Source organism: Ranitomeya imitator, chromosome 6 (genome assembly GCF_032444005.1).
Source record: "Ranitomeya imitator isolate aRanImi1 chromosome 6, aRanImi1.pri, whole genome shotgun sequence".
Classification (NCBI taxonomy): domain Eukaryota; kingdom Metazoa; phylum Chordata; class Amphibia; order Anura; family Dendrobatidae; genus Ranitomeya; species Ranitomeya imitator.
This window is the reverse complement of record NC_091287.1, coordinates 180,552,476-180,576,462: the sequence shown is the minus strand read 5'-3', so window position 1 is coordinate 180,576,462 and position 23,987 is coordinate 180,552,476. Positions and strand designations below refer to the sequence as shown.

The 23,987-nt window shown below is 43.7% G+C and overlaps 1 protein-coding gene across 4 annotated transcripts in view; it reads left to right on the top strand.

Moving 5' to 3' along the window:
* Nucleotides 1-23,987, top strand: part of TERT (telomerase reverse transcriptase) — a 196,190-nt gene that overhangs the window by 50,628 nt on the left and 121,575 nt on the right. For all 4 annotated transcript variants that reach the window (XR_011314016.1, XM_069730358.1, XM_069730357.1 and 1 more), the window contains exon 5: nt 11,985-12,167. Coding sequence is in view for 3 of the 4 variants with exons in the window: in XM_069730358.1 (XP_069586459.1) it covers nt 11,985-12,167 (183 nt within the window). In the remaining variant the exon portion in view is untranslated. The remainder of the gene's footprint in view (nt 1-11,984; nt 12,168-23,987) is intronic.

Below are 23,987 nucleotides of genomic sequence, written 5' to 3'. Positions count from 1 at the left end.
TATGGGGCAAATACGGTATCTGTATGGGGCCATGTGCAGCAGTATATAGGGCAAATATCTGTATGGAGCATCTTATGGGGCCATGTGCAGCATTATATGGGGCAAATATCTATATGGGGCAAATATCTGTATGGGGCCATGTGCAGCATTATATGGGCTAAATATCTGTATGGGCCATGTGCAGCATTATATGGGGCAAATATCTGTATGGAGCATCTTACGGGGCCATGTGCAGCATTTGTGGAGCATTATACGGGCCAAATGTGTCTATGGAGCATCTTATGGGGACCATAATCAGCATTTGTGGAGCATTGTAATGGGGCAAATGTCTGTATGGAGCATCTTATGGGGCCCATCATGAACTGTATGGAGCATTATATGGGGCGTATTTTGTATGGAGCATCTTATGGGGCCATCATGAACTGTATGGAGCATTATATGGGGCTCCTGATTCAATATGGACATTCAAAAACACTTAACCTACTGATGTCTCAATTAATTTTACTTTTATTGGTATCTATTTTTTTTCTAATTTACCAGTAGCTGCTGCATTTTCCACCCTAGGCTTATGCTCGAGTCATTAAGTTTTCCCAGTTTTTTGTGGCAAAATTAGGTGTCTCGGCTCATACGCGGGTCGGCTTATACTCGAGTATATTCGGTAATTCCACATGTATTAAAGGGAACCTGTCACCCCGTTTTTTCAGATTGAGATAAAAATACTGTTAAATAGGGCCTGCGCTGTGCGTTACAATAGTGTATGTAGTGTACCCTGATTCCCCACCTATGCTGCGAAATACATTACCAAAGTCGCCGTTTTCGCCTGTCAATCAGGCTGGTCAGGTCGGGTGGGCGTGGTCACAGCGCTGTTTCTTCCTCAGCTTTACGTTGGTGGCGTAGTGGTGTGCGCATGTTGAAGTGACGAATCCACTGCGCGCACGTGAAGAAGCAGCGCGCGATCTGTGCTATTACCCCCTGTCATCGGTGGGGGCGGCCATCTTCCTGGAGCCGCGCGTGCGCAGATGGAGTGCTCTGCTGCACGGGGCTTCAGGAAAATGGCCGCGGGATGCCGCACGTGCGCAGAAGAGATCGCGGTGGCCATTTTCCCAAAGCCGAGTTTGCATCTCGGCTTTGGGAAAATGGCCGCCGCGATCTCTTCTGCGCACGCGCGGCATCCCGCGGCCATTTTCCTGAAGCCCCGTGCAGCAGAGCACTCCATCTGCGCACGCGCGGCCCCAGGAAGATGGCCGCCCCCACCGATGACAGGGGGTAATAGCGCAGATCGCGCGCTGCTTCTTTACGTGCACGCAGTGGATTCGTCACTTCAACATGCGCACACCACTACGCCACCAACGTAAAGCCGAGGAAGAAACAGCGCTGTGACCACGCCCACCCGACCTGACCAGCCTGATTGACAGGCGAAAACGGCGACTTTGGTAATGTATTTCGCAGCATAGGTGGGGAATCAGGGTACACTACATACACTATTGTAACGCACAGCGCAGGCCCTATTTAACAGTATTTTTATCTCAATCTGAAAAAAACGGGGTAGCAGGTTCCCTTTAATTCATAGTTTTGATGCCTTCAGTGTGAATGTACAATTTTCATAGTCATGAAAATACAGAAAAATCTTTAAATGAGAAGGTGTGTCCAAGCTTTTGGTCTGTACTGTACATAAAATTGATATTAATAATGACATCAGCTTACCACGCCAAAAAATCAAGCCTTCACTTAGACCCATGAACCAAAAAATAAAAAATGTTATGGGTTTCAGAAAATGGTAACATAATGGAAGAAAATGTTATTTTACAAATGTTCTTAAATACCGTATATACTCGAGTATAAGCCGAGGCACTTAATTTTGCCACGGAAAACTGGGTTACGCATTGTCCCCTCATCCCTGTCCTGGTATGTGTGGCTCCCCCCATCGCTGTCCTGGTATGCGTGGCTCCCCCTGTAGCTGTCCTGGCGTGCGTGTCTCCCACTGTAGCTGTCCTCGTATGCGTGGCTCCCCCTTTCGCTGTCCTGGTATGTGTGGCTCCCCCGTCCTGTCCTGGTATGCGTGGCTCCCTCTGTCCTGGTATTCGCGGCTTCCCCCTCCCATCCTTGTATGCATGCTTCCTATTACAAAAAAAAACAAACATCCTACTCACCCTCCAGCGTGCCCTCACAGCATCTCATTGGTGCCGGCTTTCAGTTGCTCTTCCTGTGCTGAGCGATCACGTGGCACTGCTCATAAAGGTAATGCATATTCCCTCCATGCCTTTGGGAATGGAGATGCGTGCATATTTATTACCTTAAAGAGCGGTGCCACGTGATCGCTCAGCACAGGAAGAGCAACTGGAAGCTGGCACCAACTAGATGATGCGAGGGCACGCTGGAAGGCGAGTAGGTTGTCTTCTGGAAGCCGGCAGCTGTCACTGTGCGCGCTATAAGAGAAATGAATATTCATTTCTGTTTAGCAGCGGCACAGGCTTTAGCCTCACCGCCTTTCTGGGACAATGACTCAGGTGAAGCCGAAGGGGACGTTTTAAGTACAAAAAAAGTGCTGAAAAACTGGGCTTACACATGAGTATATACGGTAAATTCTCATTACTTAAAGTGAACCTGTCATCAGGGTTATGCGAGTTAAGCTAAAGGTATTGTGAGGGGTTGACTCACTCCGCTGCTTCACAAGGTAGACACAGGAACAGTTCTGGTAGTAGTTCACCTGCTGGTTCATTGTATACAGCTTAAACCATCACAGGGTTCAGAAAAATAAACAGAGCCTTTCTGGCATAATGGTAATACAAGACACCATACCCAGACTGAACCACAGGTCCAGGTGTATATCACATGTACTGGCCAAGTGATGATGACCTCACTGCAGGTCCTCAAACACCTGCAAGGAAAGTGGCACAGTGAGCACCCTCCCTCCAACACTGCGGGTGCTCACATGAAACCAGCCCATTAAACTCTAGGTGCTGAAAGGCCATGTACAGTGTGCTGGAAACACAAAACCCCTCCTGTTTCACATCATTGCATGCGCAGTGACACGTACCTCCCTTCCTCTACAAAGCCAGTGACTCTGTCACAGTATGCACAGGATAGCGTTGGTATGCTGATTTAATACATACATTCAGTGAAGAAATCCATAGTCTGGTTGTTATAAAATCATCATTAGAAGTTTTGGTCTCCGTTCATTGGGGTCGGATTGTGGGTAGGGTCTTCAGCCCTGCCACGGCCCCTCCGCTGCCTCTGGTGTCTTTATTCTCTTCCTCGATTACATTTTGTGCCTGCGCTATCCTAGCAGCCGACAGCACAGCATGAGATTTAACCCCCAGAGCTTTTTTACGTTTTTGTTTTTCACTCCCCTCCTTCCCAGAGCCATAACTTTTTTTGTTTTTCCGTCAATATGGTCATGTGAGGGCTTATTTTTTGCGGGACGAGTTGTACTTTTGAACGACACCATTGGTTTTATCATGTCGTGTTCTAGAAAACGAGGAAAAAAAATTCCAAGTGCGGTGAAATTGCAAAAAAAAAGTGCAATCCCACACTTGTTTTTGTTGGATGAGGGCTTATTTTTTGCGTGCCAAGCTGATGTTTTTAACCCCTTTACCCCCAAGGGTGGTTTGCATATTAATGACCGGGCCAATTTTTACAATTCTGACCACTGTCCCTTTATGAAGTTATAACGCTGGAACGCTTCAACGGATCCTGGTGATTCTGACTTTGTTTTCTTGTGACATATTGTACTTCATGATAGTGGTAAAATTTCTTTGATATTACCTGCATTTATTTTGAAAAAAATGGAAATTTGTCGAAAATTTTGAAAATGTAGCAATTTTCCAACTTTGAATTTTTATGCAATTAAATCACAGAGATATGTCACACAAAATACTTAATAAATAACATTTACCAAATGTCTACTTTACATCAGCACAATTTTGGAACCAAAATTTTTTTTTTGTTAGGGAGTTATAAGGGTTAAAAGTTGACCAGCAATTTCTCATTTTTACAACTCCATTTTTTTTTAGGGATCACATCTCATTTGAAGTCATTTTTAGGGGTCTAAATGATAGAAAATACCCAAGTGTGACACCATTCTAAAAACTGCACCCCTCAAGGTGCTCAAAACCACATTCAAAAATTTGATTAACCCTTCAGGTGTTTCACAGGAATTTTTGGAATGTTTAAATAAAAATGAACATTTAATTTTTTTTCACAAAAAATTTAGTTCAGCTCCAATTTGATTTATTTTACCAAGGATAACAGGAGAAAATGGACCCCAAAAGTTGTTTTACAATTTGTCCTGAGTACCCGGATGCCCCATATGTGGGGGTAAACCACTGTTTGGGCGCATGGCAGAGTTCGGAAGGGAAGGAGCGCCGTTTGACTTTTCAATGCAAAATTGACAGGAATTGAGATGGGACGCCATGTTGCGTTTGGAGAGCCACTGATGTGCCTAAACATTAAAACTCCCCACAAGTGACACCATTTTGGAAAGTAGACCCCCTAAGGAACTTATCTAGATGTGTGGTGAGCACTTTGACCCACCTAGGGCTTCACAGAAGTTTATAATGCAGAGCCGTAAAAATAAAAAATCATATTTTTTCACAAAAATGATTTTTCGCCCTCAATTTTTTATTTTTCCAAGAATAAGAGAAGAAATTGGACCCCAAAAGTTGTTGTACAATTTGTCCTGAGTACGCTGATACCCCATATGTGGGGGGGAACCACCGTTTGGGCGCATGGGAGGGCTCGAAAGGGAAGGAGCGCCATTTGGAATGCAGACTTAGATGGAATGGTCTGCAGGCGTCACATTGCGTTTGCAGAGCCCCTAATGTACCTAAACAGTAGAAACCCCCAACAAGTGACACCATTTTGGAAAGTAGACCCCCTAAGGAACTCATCTAAGATGTGTTATGAGAGCTTTGAACCCCCAAGTGTTTCACTACAGTTTATAACGCCGAGCCGGGCAAATAAAAAAAAAAAATTTCCACAAAAATTATTTTTTAGCCCCCAGTTTTGTATTTTCCCAAGGGTAACAGGAGAAATTGGACCCCAAAAGTTGTTGTCCAATTTGTCCTGAGTACGCTGATACCCCATATGTTGGGGTAAACCCCTGTTTGGGCACACGGGAGAGCTCGGAAGGGAAGGAGCACTGTTTTACTTTTTCAACGCAGAATTGGCTGGAATTGAGATCGGACGCCATGTCGCGTTTGGAGAGCCCTGATGTGCCTAAACAGTGGAAACCCCCAATTATAACTGAAACCCTAATCGCAACGGTAACCCTAACCCTAATCCCAACAGTAACCCTAACCACACGCCTAACCCTGACACAACCCTAATCCCAACCCTTTTCCCAACCGTAAATGTAGCCCCAACCCTAACCTTAACTTTAGCCCCAAACTGTTGTGAATTCTGTGGCAGAGCTCCCTCCTGTGGTCACAAGTGGTACTTCGGCTGATTCTCTCTGTGAGCTTCCGTTGGTGGAGGAGAGTGGTACTGCGGCTTCTGAGTTTCCTTCCTCAGGTGATGTGGTGATGTCGTTAGGTGCTGCTCTATTTAACTCCACCTAGTGCTTTGATCCTGGCCTCCAGGCAATATTCTAGTATTGGACCTGTTTCCTCCTGGATCGTTCCTGTGGCCTGCTGCTCTGCATAGCTGAGTTCCGCTTTTGCTATTTTGTTTGCTATTTTTTCTGTCCAGCTTGCTTAATATTGTTTTCTTGCTTGCTGGAAGCTCTGGGACGCAGAGGGTGTACCTCCGTGCCGTTAGTTCGGTACGGAGGGTCTTTTTGCCCCCTTTGCGTAGTTTTTGTAGGGTTTTGTGTTGACCGCAAAGTTACCTTTCCTATCCTCGCTCTGTTCAGAAAGTCGGGCCTCACTTTGCTAAATCTATTTCATCTCTACGTTTGTCTTTTCATCTTAACTCAGTCATTATATGTGGGGGCTGCCTTTTCCTTTGGGGTATTTCTCTGAGGCAAGGTAGGCTTATTTTCTATCTTCAGGCTAGCTAGTTTCTCAGGCTGTGCCGAGCTGTATAGGGAGCGTTAGGCGCAATCCACGGCTGCCTCTAGTGTGGTTGGAGAGGATTAGGGATTGCGGTCAGCAGAGTTCCCACGTCTCAGAGCTCGTTCTATGTTTTTGGGTTATTGTCAGGTCACTGTATGTGCTCTGACTTCTATGTCCATTGTGGTACTGAATTACCTTATCATAACAGTACTGGAGGCCAAAAGTACTAATGATTCTCAATAGAGGGAAAAAAGAAGTTCTGAGACCATTTTTTTTTCTCTGCACTGTGTTTTGCCTTTTTTTTCCCCTAGACATTTGGGTGGTTCAGGACACGGGTGTAGAGATGGACATTAAAGGTCTGTCTTCATGTGTGGATCAGCTCACGGCAAGAGTACAAAATATTCAAGACTTTGTGGTTCAGAATTCTATGTTAGAACCAAGAATTCCTATTCCTGATTTGTTTTTTGGAGATAGAACTAAATTTCTGAGTTTCAAAAATAATTGTAAACTATTTCTGGCTTTGAAACCTCGCTCCTCTGGTGACCCAGTTCAACAAGTTAGGATCATTATTTCTTTTTTACGTGGCGACCCTCAGGACTGGGCATTTTCTCTTGCGTCAGGAGATCCTGCATTAAGTAATATCGATGCGTTTTTCCTGGCGCTCTGATTGCTGTACTATGAGCCTAATTCAGTGGATCAGGCAGAGAAAAATTTGCTGGCTCTGTGTCAGGGTCAGGATGAGATAGAGGTATATTGTTAGAAATTTAGAAAGTGGTCAGTACTCACTCAATGGAATGAAGGTGCGCTTGCAGCTATTTTCAGAAAGGGTCTCTCTGAAGCCCTTAAGGATGTCATGGTGGGATTTCCTATGCCTGCTGGTCTGAATGAGTCTATGTCTTTGGCCATTCAGATCGGTCGACGCTTGCGTGAGCGTAAATCTGTGCACCATTTGGCGGTATTATCTGAGCATAAACCTGAGCCTATGCAGTGCGATAGGACTTTGACCAGAGTTGAACGGCAAGAACACAGACGTCTGAATGGGCTGTGTTTCTACTGTGGTGATTCCACTCATGCTATCTCTGATTGTCCTAAGCGCACTAAGCGGTTCGCTAGGTCTGCCACCATTGGTATGGTACTGTCAAAATTTCTTTTGTCCGTTACCTTGATCTGCTCTTTGTCATCTTATTCTGTCATGGCATTTGTGGATTCAGGCGCTGCTCTGAATTTGATGGACTTGGAGTATGCTAGGCGTTGTGGGTTTTTCTTGGAGCCCTTGCAGTGTCCTATTCCATTGAGAGGAATTGATGCTACGCCTTTGGCCAAGAATAAGCCTCAGTACTGGACCCAGCTGACCATGTGCATGGCTCCTGCACATCAGGAGGTTATTCGCTTTCTGGTGTTGCATAATCTGCATGATGTGGTCGTGTTGGGGTTGCCATGGCTACAAGTCCATAATCCAGTATTAGATTGGAAATCCATGTCTGTGTCTAGCTGGGGTTGTCAGGGGGTACATGGTGATGTCCCATTTCTGTCTATTTCGTCATCCACCCCTTCTGAGGTTCCAGAGTTCTTGTCTGATTACCGGGATGTATTTGATGAGCCCAAGTCCGATGCCCTACCTCCGCATAGGGATTGTGATTGTGCTATCGATTTGATTCCTGGTAGTAAATTCCCAAAAGGTCGACTGTTTAATTTATCTGTGCCTGAGCACGCCGCTATGCGGAGTTATGTGAAGGAGTCCTTGGAGAAGGGGCATATTCTCCCGTCATCGTCGCCATTAGGAGCAGGGTTCTTTTTTGTGGCCAAGAAGGATGGTTCGCTGAGACCTTGTATAGATTACCGCCTTCTAAATAAGATCACGGTTAAATTTCAGTACCCCTTGCTGTTGTTATCTGATTTGTTTGCTCGGATTAAGGGGGCTAGTTGGTTCACCAAGATAGATCTTCGTGGTGCGTATAATCTTGTGCGTATTAAGCGAGGCGATGAATGGAAAACTGCATTTAATACGCCCGAGGGCCATTTTGAGTATCTAGTAATGCCATTCGGACTTGCCAATGCTCCATCAGTGTTTCAGTCCTTTATGCATGACATCTTTCGAGAGTACCTGGATAAATTCCTGATTGTGTACTTGGATGACATTTTGATCTTCTCGGATGATTGGGAGTCTCATGTGAAGCAGGTCAGAACGGTGTTTCAGGTCCTGCGTTCTAATTCTTTGTTTGTGAAGGGATCAAAGTGTCTCTTTGGTGTTCAGAAGGTTTCATTTTTGGGGTTCATCTTTTCCCCTTCTACTATCGAGATGGACCCTGTTAAGGTCCAAGCCATCCATGATTGGACTCAGCTGACATCTCTGAAAAGTCTGCAAAAGTTCCTGGGCTTTGCTAATTTTTATCGTCGCTTCATCTGCAATTTTTCTAGTATTGCTAAACCATTGACCGATTTGACCAAGAAGGGTGCTGATGTGGTCAAATTGGTCTTCTGCTGCTGTGGAAGCTTTTCAAGAGTTGAAGCGTCGTTTTTCTTCTGCCCCTGTGTTGTGTCAGCCAGATGTTTCGCTTCCATTCCAGGTCGAGGTTGATGCTTCTGAGATTGGAGCTGGGGCTGTTTTGTCGCAGAGAAGTTCTGATTGCTCGGTGATGAAACCATGCGCCTTCTTTTCCAGGAAGTTTTCGCCTGCTGAGCGAAATTATGATGTTGGCAATCGAGAGTTACTGGCCATGAAGTGGGCATTCGAGGAGTGGCGTCATTGGCTTGAAGGAGCTAAGCATCGCGTGGTGGTCTTGACTGATCATAAGAACTTGACTTATCTCGAGTCTGCCAAGCGGTTGAATCCTAGACAGGCTCGTTGGTCGCTGTTTTTTGCCCGTTTTGACTTTGTGATTTCGTACCTTCCGGGCTCTAAAAATGTGAAGGCGGATGCTCTGTCTAGAAGTTTTGTGCCCGACTCTCCGGGTTTATCTGAGCCGGCGGGTATTCTCAAAGAGGGAGTAATTGTGTCTGCCATCTCCCCTGATTTGTGGCGGGTGTTGCAAAAATTTCAGGCTAATAAACCTGATCGTTGACCAGCAGAGAGACTGTTTGTCCCAGATAGGTGGACGAATAAAGTTATCTCTGAGGTCCATTGTTCGGTGTTGACTGGTCATCCTGGGATCTTTGGTACCAGAGAGTTAGTGGCTAGATCCTTTTTTTTTGCGGGACGAGTTGATTTTTTTATTGGTAACATTTTCGGGTACGTGACTTTTTTTTTATTAATTTTTATTCCGATTTTTGTGAGGCAGAATAACAAAAAACCAGCAATTCATGAATTTCTTTTGGGGGAGGCGTTTATACCGTTCCGCGTTTGGTAAAATTGATGAAGCAATTTTATTCTTCGGGTCAGTACGATTACAGCGATACCTCATTTATATCTTTTTATGTTTTGGCGGTTTTATACGATAAAAACTATTTTATAGAAAAAATAATTATTTTTGCATCGCTTTATTCTGAGGACTATAACTTTTTTATTTTTTCGCTGATGATGCTGTATTACGGCTCGTTTTTTGCGGGACAAAATGATGTTTTCAGCGGTACCATGGTTATTTATATCAGTCTTTTTCATTGCGTTTTATTCCACTTTTTGTTTGGAGGTATGAGAATAAAGCGGTTTTTTGCCTCAGGGATAACTAGTGATATAGTTTTATAGGTGGGGTCGCTATGGACGCGGCGATACTTAATATGTGTACTTTTATTGTTTTTTTTTATTTAGATAAAGAAATGTATTTATAGAAAGAATGTTTTTTTTTTTACACATGTGAATATATTTTTTTTTACACTATAACATTGCCCCAGGGGGGGGCATCATGTTATAGTGTAAGATCGCTGATCTGACACTTTGCTGTGCACTTTGTCAGATCAGCGATCTGACTTGCACTTCTGGCTTCCCGGCGCCTGCTTTGAGTAGGCGCAGTGAAGCCACCTCCCTCAGGACCCGGATGCCGCGGCCATCTTGGATCCGGGCCTGCTGCAGGGAGGAGGAGGTAAGAGACCCTCGCAGAAACGCGATCACATCGCGTTGCTCCGGGGGTCTCAGGGAAGCCCGCAGGGAGCCCCCTCCCTGCGCGATGCTTCCCTATACCGCCGGCACACCGCGATCATGTTTGATCGCGGTGTGCCGGGGGCGGTCCGTGACCGCTCCTGGCACATAGTGACGGATGTCAGCTGCGATAGTCAGCTGACACCCAGCCGCGATCGGCCGCGCTCCCCCCGTGAGCGCGGCCGATCGTGTATGATGTAGTATCCCGCCGGTGGTTGAACGGGCCCACCTCGACAGGATACTACGTCATATGTCAGAAAGGGGTTAATAATATTATTTTGGTGCAGATGCGTTCTTTTGATCGTCCGTTATTGCATTTTAATGCAATGTCGTGGCGACCAAAAAATTGTGATTCTGGCGTTTTGAATTTTTTTTCTCGCTGTGATGTTTTGCCATCAGGTTAATCGTTTTGTTTTTTTGTTAATCGGGCAATTCTGAGCGCGGTGATACCAAATATGTGTAGGATTGATTTTTTTTTTTATTATTATTATTATTTTTTTCTGAGTGGGGTGAAAGGGTGATGATTTGGACTTTTATATTTTTTTAATTTTTTTCATATTTTTGAAAACATTTTTTTTTTTTTACTTTTGCCATGATTCAATAGCCTCCATGGGAGGCTAGAAGCTGTCACAAATTGATTGGCTCTGCTACATAGAGGCAATGCTCAGATCGCCCCTATGTAGAAGAATTACAGCATTGCTATGAGCGCCGACCACAAGGTTTCGCTCACAGCAATCCGACATCAACAATCATAGATGTGTCAAGGAGTGAATAGGCATGGGTGGATCGCGATTCCGCCCGCGCCTATTGCGGGCACATGTCAGCTGTTCAAAACAGCTGACATGTCCCGGTTTTGATGCGAACTGACCGCCGGACCCTGCATCAAAGTGGGGATTCTGCCATCGGACGTACTATTCTGTCCGATGGCAGAAAGGGGTTAAATAAGAGGATAAAGACACCACAGGCAGTGGAGTGGTTATGCCAGAGCTGAAGACCCTACCCACAGTCCCGCCCTGATGCACGAAGATCAAAACTTCGGATTTCTTAACTGAATGTATGTATTAAATCAGTATACCAACGCCATTGATGACAGGTTCTCTTTAAATAGAAAAAAATCAATTCATGTTTAATATTGCCGTAATGGGACTGACCTGGACAATTATGTTTCCAGACCAATGTTACTGTACAATGAACACTGAAAAATCAAACCCTCCAAATAGTGTCAAAATTGCATGATTTTTTCATTATTTTTCACATTTCAAAACAAGCCTTTACACATCTGTTGATAGAAAAATAAAAAAGTTATAGCCCTTCAAAGAAGGCAAAGGAAAATACAAAAGCGCAAAAATGATAAATTCCTTGGTCTTTATGCAGTTAAGAAGGTTTTTTTAAATACTATCATTGATTGCTTTTTATAAAGGTTTACATTTTTTTTCCCCATTTCCATACAATATGATATGCTGCATCCCCAGGTTGTTCAATACCTCACTGACCAAGACAAAAAAAATGGGGTTTGGAGGATGTGAAGTATCATATTAAATGGGGTTTCCTGTACTCTTTAAAATGACTGGTGAGAAGAAGAAAATAGACTACGGTTACCATAGGAATCCATTCGCATCTCCTCTACCAGACCCCAAGTGATGCTATCATGATTACAAGTCATCTGACCACTAATTGGCTGCAAGACTAGGTGATGGGTGGGTGTTCTGGGGCCATGGCACCACTGGAATGGGGCGCAAATTCAAATTTCAGCACAAAGCATAGCTTCTTTTATCAAGATTCTCACTATTCCCTTAAACCCCCTTTCAATATGTTTTTATTCTGTCATCTTGGTGTTATGTACAACGGAATGTTTTGAAGGCGGTTTTGCACTTCATAGTTTTTTCTTTTGTATGCATAATCATTTATTTATTTTACAGATTCAGCATTTCAGCACTCAAGTGAGAAACCTCTTTAGTGTCCTAAATTATGAGAGAAACAAGTCTTCTTACCTGATTGGTTCCTCTGTGTTTGGGCTGGATGACATTTATAAGAAATGGAGAAAATATGTTCTAGAGCTTAAAGAATCAAAGTCGGAAAATGAAAAGCTTTATTTTGTAAAGGTATATACAAGTATGATGTTAAATATTTTTTTGCCATTTATGGTGCTATAAAATTTCTCAAACATAGCACAATTAGTACTTGATAGGTCTGTTATTATCATGCACCATGAAAAATATGAAACTCACAGTTTAGATAACCTTCCTGACAAAGGGCTGCATTAAACTGGAATTCTACTCTTTCAACTACTGTTAAATAAATCATACAGGCAAATTTAGGAAACTTTTATAATATAGAAAACTGTTTACAGAGAATTCTTCTGCCTTACCCAATTCTCAATCATTTTTAAAATTTTCCCTTGCCTAATGAAATTGTCATCCACTCTGAAAAAAAATGCTGAAATCCATCTTTCAAAAAGACCAGATGTAGTGTTATTCCTCATGATCTTTCTGAAAAGTTACGCAAAAGTATGGTTATTCTTTAAATTCTTATCACAGACTATTATATTTTATTTCTACATTTACTCGAAGTGGATAAAAATGTATTTACATCAACACAACTTCACAAATTGTAAAGTCTCCCATCCATATTGTTTCTTTCTGTTGGCACACCATGTGCTATTTTGAACTATTTACTGTGACGATGATCCAACTCCTGAGTGCTCCCCTAACTTGTGCAATATTTGGTCACAGATCATGGTGCATGGCTTGCTACTGGCGTGTTGTGGAAGCCAGCCTCCTAATAGAACCTTCTTTCACACAGTCACAGATTGGTTGCATGGTTTGCATTGTGATTTTTATATAAGCCTGTCCCCTGACAAAGATTCATGTGTGTTTTGTAATGCCTTTCTACCAATTGTGCTCTGCCTGGGTGACTCCTCATGCTTCTTCACAGCTTGTCTGGGAGAGTTAGGGTATGTTTCCACGTTCAGGAAACGCTGCGTGTATGACGCTGCGTAGAGCCGCAGCATCAAACACGCAGCATCCAGATGTTACAGCATAGTGGAGGGGATTTCATGAAATCCCGTCTCCACTATGCGGTAAAACACGCAGGAGGCAGACCCACGTAAACGGACATGCAGCGCGTCTTTTCAGAACGCAGCATGTCTGTTTACAATGCGGAGAAGATAAACTTGGCACACACTTAGTGGGATGCGGTGAAAATTTAATAAAGAGAGTACATACAGCAGACGTTTCGGTCAAACATAGACCTTCATCAATGTACCTCTCACAAATCATACATCGTATTGGGTCACTATAGTAAAGGTGGTAAGCAAGCGGAAACCAAACTTGCTGAAGAAGATAGAGAATGAGGCCTGAAAACGGCACCGGTGCCGAACTGTATAGGACGCGGAGTCCACCGCTTGTCCAGGAAGTCTTCCTGGACAAGCGGTGGACTCCGCGTCCTATACAGTTCGTCACCGGTGCCGTTTTCAGGCCTCATTCTCTATCTTCTTCAGCAAGTTTGGTTTCCGCTTGCTTACCACCTTTACTATAGTGACCCAATACGATGTATGATTTGTGAGAGGTACATTGATGAAGGTCTATGTTTGACCGAAACGTCTGCTGTATGTACTCTCTTTATTAAATTTTCACCGCATCCCACTAAGTGTGTGCCAAGTTTATCTTCTACACTATATGGTTTGGGCGCCTACTTGAGCACCACTGACATAAGCTGTGCCTACGGCTATCAATCTACACTGTTTACAATGCGGAGACACTCCGTCGCCATGCCATAAATTACCCATAGACAATCATTAGATGCGGTAAAATTACATCTAATGATTAGTCACATGTAGAGTAACTGCGTAAACGCAGCTTACTATGCATGTCTCCTAATTTACGTGCCGGCTCACCTGTCCCGCCGCCGGAAGTCCCTTGTTCACTGCAGTTCTCGCGATAACTTATCGTATCGCGAGAACTGCCGTGCACGTAACCGGGGGTTACAGCTATGCGAACGCTGCAGTGTAGGTGATCGCTGGAGAGTTATCTCCGGCGATCATCTATAAGCTCTGCTACATCTGGATGTCAGGCATCCAGATGTAGCAGAGCTGGACTTGTCTAGACTGTGTGCACATACAACATACACATACAACATTGAACATGCAACATACGACATAGAACATGCAACATACTACATGTACCATGCGACATACAACATGCGACATACAACATGCACCATGCCACATGCACTATGCGACATACAACATGCACCATGTGACATGCACCATGTGACATGCAACATGTGACATGCACCATGCGACATGTGACATACAACATGCACCTTGCGACATGTGACATACAACATGCGACATACAACATGTACCATGCGACATGTAACATAGTAACATAGTTAGTAAGGCCGAAAAAAGACATTTGTCCATCCAGTTCAGCCTATATTCCATCATAATAAATCCCCAGATCTACGTCCTTCTACAGAACCTAATTGTATGATACAATATTGTTCTGCTCCAGGAAGACATCCAGGCCTCTCTTGAACCCCTCGACTGAGTTCGCCATCACCACCTCCTCAGGCAAGCAATTCCAGATTCTCACTGCCCTAACAGTAAAGAATCCTCTTCTATGTTGGTGGAAAAACCTTCTCTCCTCCAGACGCAAAGAATGCCCCCTTGTGCCTGTCACCTTCCTTGGTATAAACAGATCCTCAGCGAGATATTTGTATTGTCCCCTTATATACTTATACATGGTTATTAGATCGCCCCTCAGTCGTCTTTTTTCTAGACTAAATAATCCTAATTTCGCTAAACTATCTGGGTATTGTAGTTCTCCCATCCCCTTTATTAATTTTGTTGCCCTCCTTTGTACTCTCTCTAGTTCCATTATATCCTTCCTGAGCACCGGTGCCCAAAACTGGACACAGTACTCCATGTGCGGTCTAACTAGGGATTTGTACAGAGGCAGTATAATGCTCTCATCATGTGTATCCAGACCTCTTTTAATGCACCCCATGATCCTGTTTGCCTTGGCAGCTGCTGCCTGGCACTGGCTGCTCCAGGTAAGTTTATCATTAACTAGGATCCCCAAGTCCTTCTCCCTGTCAGATTTACCCAGTGGTTTCCCATTCAGTGTGTAATGGTGATATTGATTCCTTCTTCCCATGTGTATAACCTTACATTTATCATTGTTAAACCTCATCTGCCACCTTTCAGCCCAAGTTTCCAACTTATCCAGATCCATCTGTAGCAGAATACTATCTTCTCTTGTATTAACTGCTTTACATAGTTTTGTATCATCTGCAAATATCGATATTTTACTGTGTAAACCTTCTACCAGATCATTAATGAATATGTTGAAGAGAACAGGTCCCAATACTGACCCCTGCGGTACCCCACTGGTCACAGCGACCCAGTTAGAGACTATACCATTTATAACCACCCTCTGCTTTCTATCACTAAGCCAGTTACTAACCCATTTACACACATTTTCCCCCAGACCAAGCATTCTCATTTTGTGTACCAACCTCTTGTACGGCACGGTATCAAACGCTTTGGAAAAATCGAGATATACCACGTCCAATGACTCACCGTGGTCCAGCCTATAGCTTACCTCTTCATAAAAACTGATTAGATTGGTTTGACAGGAGCGATTTCTCATAAACCCATGCTGATATGGAGTTAAACAGTTATTCTCATTGAGATAATCCAGAATAACATCCTTCAGAAACCCTTCAAATATTTTACCAACAATAGAGGTTAGACTTACTGGCCTATAATTTCCAGGTTCACTTTTAGAGCCCTTTTTGAATATTGGCACCACATTTGCTATGCGCCAATCCTGCGGAACAGACCCTGTCGCTATAGAGTCCCTAAAAATAAGAAATAATGGTTTATATATTACATTACTTAGTTCTCTTAGTACTCGTGGGTGTATGCCATCCGGACCCGGAGATTTATCTATTTTAATCTTATTTAGCCGGTTTCGCACCTCTTCTTGGGTTAGATTGGTGACCCTTAATATAGGGTTTTCATTGTTTCTTGGGATTTCACCTAGCATTTCATTTTCCACCGTGAATACCGTGGAGAAGAAGGTGTTTAATATGTTAGCTTTTTTCTCGTCATCGACAACCATTCTTTCCTCACTATTTTTTAAGGGGCCTACATTTTTAGTTTTTATTCTTTTACTATTGATATAGTTGAAGAACAGTTTGGGATTAGTTTTACTCTCCTTAGCAATGTGCTTCTCTGTTTCCTTTTTGGCAGCTTTAATTAGTTTTTTAGATAAAGTATTTTTCTCCCTATAGTTTTTTAGAGCTTCAATGGTGCCATCCTGCTTTAGTAGTGCAAATGCTTTCTTTTTACTGTTAATTGCCTGTCTTACTTCTTTGTTTAGCCACATTGGGTTTTTCCTATTTCTAGTCCTTTTATTCCCACAAGGTATAAACCGCTTACACTGCCTATTTAGGATGTTCTTAAACATTTCCCATTTATTATCTGTATTCTTATTTCTGAGGATATTGTCCCAGTCTACCAGATTAAGGGCATCTCTAAGCTGGTCAAACTTTGCCTTCCTAAAGTTCAGTGTTTTTGTGACTCCCTGACAAGTCCCCCTAGTGAAAGACAGGTGAAACTACAATATTGTGGTCGCTATTTCCTAGATGCCCGACCACCTGCAGATTTGTTATTCTGTCAGGTCTATTAGATAGTATTAGGTCTAAAAGTGCTGCTCCTCTGGTTGGATTCTGCACCAATTGTGAAAGATAATTTTTCTTGGTTATTAGCAGAAACCTGTTGCCTTTATGGGTTTCACAGGTTTCTGTTTCCCAGTTAATATCCGGGTAGTTAAAGTCCCCCATAACCAGGACCTCATTATGGGTTGCAGCTTCATCTATCTGCTTTAGAAGTAGACTTTCCATAGTTTCTGTTATATTTTGGGGTTTGTAACAGACCCCAATGAGAATTTTGTTACCATTTTTTCCTCCATGAATTTCGACCCATATGGACTCGACATCCTCATTTCCTTCGCTAATATCCTCCCTTAAAGTGGACTTTAGACAAGACTTTACATAGAGACAAACCCCTCCTCCTCTCCGATTTTTACGATCCTTTCTAAACAGACTGTAACCCTGTAAGTTAACTGCCCAGTCATAGCTTTCATCTCACCATGTCTCGGTTATTCCCACTATGTCAAAGTTACCTGTAGATATTTCTGCTTCTAGTTCTTCCATCTTGTTTGTCAGGCTTCTGGCGTTTGCGAACGTGCAGTTTAGAGGATTTTGTTTTGTTCCAATCTCCTCGCTGTGGATTGTTTTAGAAATGTTCTTACCTCCCTTCTGAGTATGTTTTCCTGGATCTTCTTTGTTCAAGTCTAATGTTTTTCTTCCCGTCCCCTCTTCTTCTAGTTTAACGCCCTCCTGATGAGTGTAGCGAGTCTTCTGGCGAATGTGTGTTTCCCAGGTTTGTTGAGGTGTAGTCCGTCTCTGGCGAGGAGTCCATCGTACAAGTAATTCACACCGTGGTCCAGGAATCCGAATCCTTGTTGTCTGCACCATCGTCTTAGCCAGTTGTTTGCATCAAGGATCCTGTTCCATCTCCTGGTGCCATGCCCGTCTACTGGAAGGATAGAAGAAAAAACTACCTGTGCATCCAGTTCCTTTACTTTCTTCCCCAACTCTTCAAAGTCTTTGCAGATTGTCGGTAGGTCCTTCCTTGCCGTGTCATTGGTGCCAACATGTATCAGAAGAAATGGGTGGACGTCCTTGGAGCTGAAGAGCTTTGGTATCCTATCGGTCACATCCTTGATCATCGCACCTGGAAGGCAGCATACTTCTCTTGCAGTTATGTCCGGTCTGCAGATGGCTGCTTCTGTGCCTCTCAGTAGTGAGTCTCCCACCACCACCACTCTTCGTTGCTTCTTGGCTGTACTTTTTGCTGTCACTTGTTGCTGTGTGCCCTTTTCTTTTTTGCTTGCTGGTATTGCTTCATCCTTAGGTGTGCCATCTTCATCCTCTACAAAGATTTGATATCGGTTCTTCAGTTGTGTGGTTGGTGATTTCTCCATGGTCTGCTTGCTTCTTTTGGTCACATGCTTCCACTCATCTGCTTTTGGAGGTTCTCTGACACTTTTTTCACCTTCTATGACCAGTAGAGATGCTTCTGTTCTGTCTAGAAAGTCTTCATTCTCTTTGATGAGTTTCAAAGTTGCTATTCTTTCTTCCAGACCCTGCACCTTTTCTTCTAAAAGGGCCACTAGTCTACACTTCTGACAGGTGAAATTTGATTCTTCTTCTGGTCGATCTGTGAACATGTAGCACATGCTACAGCTCACCATGTAGGTTGTCACATCTGCCATGTTGCTCCTAGATCCTGCTGACTTGCTGTGTGTTTTCCTTCTTGTGTAATCTACTCAGCCAAGCTCTCTTGCAATAATGTCATGTGACATACAACATGCGACATACAACATGCACCATGCGACATGCAACATACAACATGTACGATGCGACTTGACATACAACATGCGACATACAACATGCAACATGCGACATTCACCATACAACATACGACATACAACATGCAACATGCACCATACGACATGCAACATACATGCACCATGCAACATACATACACTACATACAACATACATATAGACATACAGTACATATAACATTCATATAGACATACAGTACATATAACAGAGTTCATACTCATCATCACCTTGTCACTTTGATCCCCGAAACCATTGTCACCTGTAAAAAATATTAAAATAATAAACAAAAAATATACTCCCTGATCCGCAGATACCCAATTAAAACGAGTGTCCTACGATGATCTCCCGTGGAGAGCAGCAGCATCAGTTGATGCGACCGCTCTCCAGGGGCTCCAGGAATACAATTAAGGAAGGTGTCCTTCAGCAATGTATTCCTCCGCCTCTGTGAGAAATAGTCCCTACTCTCACTTGTGGCACTGCTGTGTGGGAAAATTCACACACAGCTTTGCAATAAAGTGAGACCCTGAACTCAGGTAACCTTTTCAGTGATGCACTGCAGGAGTCATTGTCTCCTGTCAGTGTTTCACTGAAGGTCTATAGAGCAGTGACATCACCCGATGTCACTGTTCTATAGAGGAGATCGTCGTGGGACACTCGTTATTAATTGGACTACGGCGGAATGGTAGTATACGGCTGGTTTATTTTTAATTTTTTTGCAGGTGATCGAGTATGGTAAGTATGGTGAAATTAAGAATATTAAAATACTTTTTTCTGGCTATTTCTTTTTATTTTTAACCCTTTCACTACTATAGGATTAGTAATGGATAGGCGTCTTATTGACGCCTCTCCATTATTTACCGGGCTTAATGTCACCTTACAATAGCAAGGTGACATTAACCCCTTATTACCCCATATCCCACCGCTACAGGGGAGTGGGAAGAGAGGGGCTAAGTGCCGGAATTGGCGCATCTAACAGAGGCGCCATTTCTGGGGCGGCTGGGGGCTGGTATTTGTAGCCGGGGGGGGCCAATAACCATGGCCCCTCTCTAGGCTATGAACATCAGCCTGCAGCTGTCTGCGTAGCCTTTATGGCTATAAAATATAGGGGGACCCCACGTCATTTTTTAATTTAATAGCCAGTAAAGACTACGCAGACAGCTGTGGGCTGATATTCACAGCCTAGAGAGGGGCTAGATTACCCCCTTCCCAGGTTACAAATATTGGACCCCGGCCGTCGGCTTTCCCCCTCTGGCGCAGAAAATTGTGCGGGAACCCACGCCATTTTTTTCCCTTTTTTTTTTTTTTTAATTATTTATAGATAATAGATACGATAGATAGATACAATAGATTTATCTATCAGTCTGTGTGTGTAAACATTATTCTTCAATGGAGTATGTAAATGAAGAGGTTGGACAAGAAATGACATCTTATTTTTGGATATCTTTATTGAGCTTACAAAAACACACACAAATCCGTATAAAAAAAACACATGGAAAGCGCATAAAAAAGCATGAAAAACGCATCCAAATGTGTCAAATCCTGATGCAATCCTGAACGTGGAAACATACCCTGAGGGTATGTTTCCACGTTCAGGAAACGCTGCGTTGAGCCGCAGCGTCAAAAACGCAGCGTCCCGATGTTACAGCATAGTGGAGGGGATTTCATGAAATCCCGTCTCCACTATGCATTAAAAGACGCATGTGGCATACCCGCGACAACGCACATGAGGCGCGTCTTTTAAGAATGCAGCATGTCCTTACATTGCAGAAACAACGCAAGGACAGCGCAGGTGACCTGCCAGTGACCTCAGGTGCAGATTTGGTCAGGATTTTACCTGCATAAAATCTTGACCAAATCCTGATGCAATCCTGAACGTGGAAACATACCCTTAGTTTCCCTCCACGCTACTTGACATATCACAGGCTGTGCAGTGCATACTCTCTCAGTAGTTTCCTGCTCCCTGCATCTTGTTTGTGCCTTTCTTATCACTTGTGTTGGACATGTGCCTCCCAAGCCTGAGGAAAACTTCAGGACATCCGCTAAAGTATCTACTAGACAAATAACCCCATGTGTGATATGTGTGAAGTATGACTGATAAGAACGATATAAACAAGTTTCAGAGGGCCAGAAAGTACCCAAGGAATATGAAAGAGAGAGAGAATTTCTGGTGGGGAAGGGAATAAGCTATGGGAGGGTTACAGCCTGCCGCTTTCCAGCTTATTTGTGATATATCAAGAAGCATGGTGGGAAGCTATGACTGTCACAGATAAGCTGTGAAGAAGCAGAGGTAGTCACCTACTTATGCAGAGCACAAACAATGGACTAACATTACAAACCTGCACACACAGGCTCCTCAGTGGGCCATTTTGTTTCAGATGCCAGTAGCAAACCTCATCCCTTGATCTGTAACTTGAAATTCCAAAAGGAAGTAAGAGCTTTCAGGAGCAGCATCTTCATCACGGTGAATAGTTCTAAATAGCACATAGTGTGACAACTGAAATACTACGGATGTGAGCCTTTATCGTTTTTGAAGTTCTGTCGATATAAAAACATTTTTATCTCCTTCGAGTCCATCTTCAATCAGGCAGGTTATGTATTTGTTTCATGTTATGGTCATGTGGCATACAACATGTAGTTGTATGCTGAAAACAAGTACTAGATCATTAGACACCAGATTAAAGGTGTTGTCATATAATGAAATATACTGTAAGTTGATGTATTTCTAAAATCTCTTTTAACCCGAATAACCCTCTTATGCATCTGTAAGAGCATTTCATATGCTGACTCAAATGCTCGTGAAATTGTGACTCAGTCATCAGTAATGTTGAGATTTTCTTGAAAATTAACTAGGGGATTTATATCTAGCTGACTATTCTCAGGTCATTGCCATAACCAAGCTTTGAAATGTATGGCCACCTTTGACTACCAGTTGATCTACGGTACTTTGTAAATTCATTGCATTACTCATCTTTTTTCTAAATTACTGCTTTTATGATACTATTGTACGCAATATGCAAATTTAAAATTCTACCACGTTCCTTGATGACTTAAAGGGGTATTTCCAGCTCCAAGATCCTATCCCAATATGTAGTAGCAAGAATAATAATATTTGCAAATATCTCCAATTAGAAATATAGTATAGTTTTTCTGATTCGCTATGTCTCTTTCCTCCTGTGTAGGCATTGCAGTAGCTTAGGTATCCATGGTTACGACCACTCATGTAGTGACAGTTAGCTGTTAGTGGTCATAACCATGGATACCCAAGTTACTGGAATTCCCTGAACATGGGGTAGCGACATAGCGAATCAGAAGAACGAATATGTTTCTAATCCGAGGTATTTGCTAATATTATTACCAGGTGTGATCGAATAGCTTCGGATAAGTGGAGCAGCACGTCCATGCTGAACTCTCCTCCCACCTCTCATCTAACTTGTTGTACGACAATCTACAATCTGGTTTCCGCCCCCATCACTCAACTGAGACTGCCCTGACCAAAATCACTAACGACCTACTTACCGCCAAAGCTACTGGGCAATACTCTGTACTCCTCCTTCTAGACCTGTCCTCTGCTTTCGACACAGTTGACCACTGCCTCCTACTGCAGATGCTCTCCTCCTTTGGCATCAAAGACTTCGCCCTATCCTGGATCGTCTCGTACCTTTCCAACCACACATTCAGCGTCTCCCACTCCCATACTACCTCCTCATCCCACCCTCTCTCTGTTGGAGTCCCCCAAGGCTCTGTTCTAGGACCCCTACTCTTCTCAATCTATACACTTGGCTTGGGACAACTCATAAAGTCCCATGGATTCCAGTACCACCTCTATGCTGATCGTACCTTTCCAACCACACATTCAGCGTCTCCCACTCCCATACTACCTCCTCATCCCACCCTCTCTCTGTTGGAGTCCCCCAAGGCTCTGTTCTAGGACCCCTACTCTTCTCAATCTATACACTTGGCTTGGGACAACTCATAAAGTCCCATGGATTCCAGTACCACCTCTATGCTGATGACACTCAGATCTACCTCTCTGGCCCAGACGTCACCGCTCTGCTGTCCAGAATCCCAGAGTGCCTATCAGCTATATCCTCCTTCTTCTCCTCTCGCTTCCTCAAACTCAATGTGGACAAATCTGAACTCATCATCTTTCCTCCATCCCACAAATCTTCCTTACCTGACCTATCTATCGCAGTCAATGACATCATGCTTTCCCCTGTACCCGAAGTCCGCTGCCTCGGAGTAACCTTCGACTCTGCCCTGTCATTCAAACCACACATCCAAGCTCTTTCCACCTCCTGTCGCCTCCAGCTCAAAAATATCTCCAGGATCCGTCCTTTCCTCAACCCCCAATCTACTAAAATGCTTGTGCACGCCCTCATCATTTCCCGCCTTGACTACTGCAACATCCTTTTCTGTGGCCTCCCTGCTAACACCCTTGCACCTCTCCAGTCCATCCTTAACTCTGCTGCCCGACTAATCCATCTCTCTCCTCGCTACTCCTCCGCTTCCCCCCTCTGCAAATCTCTTCACTGGCTCCCATTCCCTCAGCGTATCCAGTTCAAATTGCTAATACTGACCTACAAAGCCATCCACAACCTGTCTCCTCCATATATCTCTGAACTAATCTCTCGATATCTTCCCTCACGTGATCTCCGGTCCTCCCAAGACCTCCTTCTCTCCTCCACACTTATTCGCTCCTCATCCAATCGCCTCCAAGACTTCTCCCGAATATCCCCCATCCTCTGGAACTCTCTGCCCCAACACGTCCGACTATCAACCACAGTTGGATCCTTCAGACGGAACCTGGAAACTCATCTCTTCAGGAAAGCCTACAGCCTGCACTGACACCGCTGCTGCCTCATCACTATCGAAGCTACCGCCTCACCAACAGCGGAGCTACCGCCTCACCAACACCGGAGCTACCGCTTCACCAACACCGGAGCTCCTGCATCCCTCAACCTACTGTCTCCTTCCCCATAATCCTGTAGAATGTAAGCCCGCAAGGGCAGGGTCCTCGCCCCTCTGTATCCGTCCGTCATTGTTAGTTTGTTTACTGTATGTGATATTTGTAACTTGTATGTAACCCCTTCTCATGTACAGCACCATGGAATCAATGGTGCTATATAAATAAATAATAATAATAATAAGTGCTTATCTGATGAATAGCTATAGCGCTTCTCGAATAGCTGCATCGGTAACCTGCATACCTAGAGCGCTCCCGATAATCAGCTGCTTCACTGTCACAACACATGTATGGAGAGCCTGTGTGTTGGGCTGTGAGACATGCAGCTGTGGCTCCGAATAGCTGATTATCGAGAGCGCTCCAGGTACCAAGGTTACCGATGCGGCTATTTGGGAAGCGCTATAGCTATTCGGATAAGCTCTTATTACACCTACTGCACATTTGGGATAGCATTTTGGAAATGGGCATACCCCTTT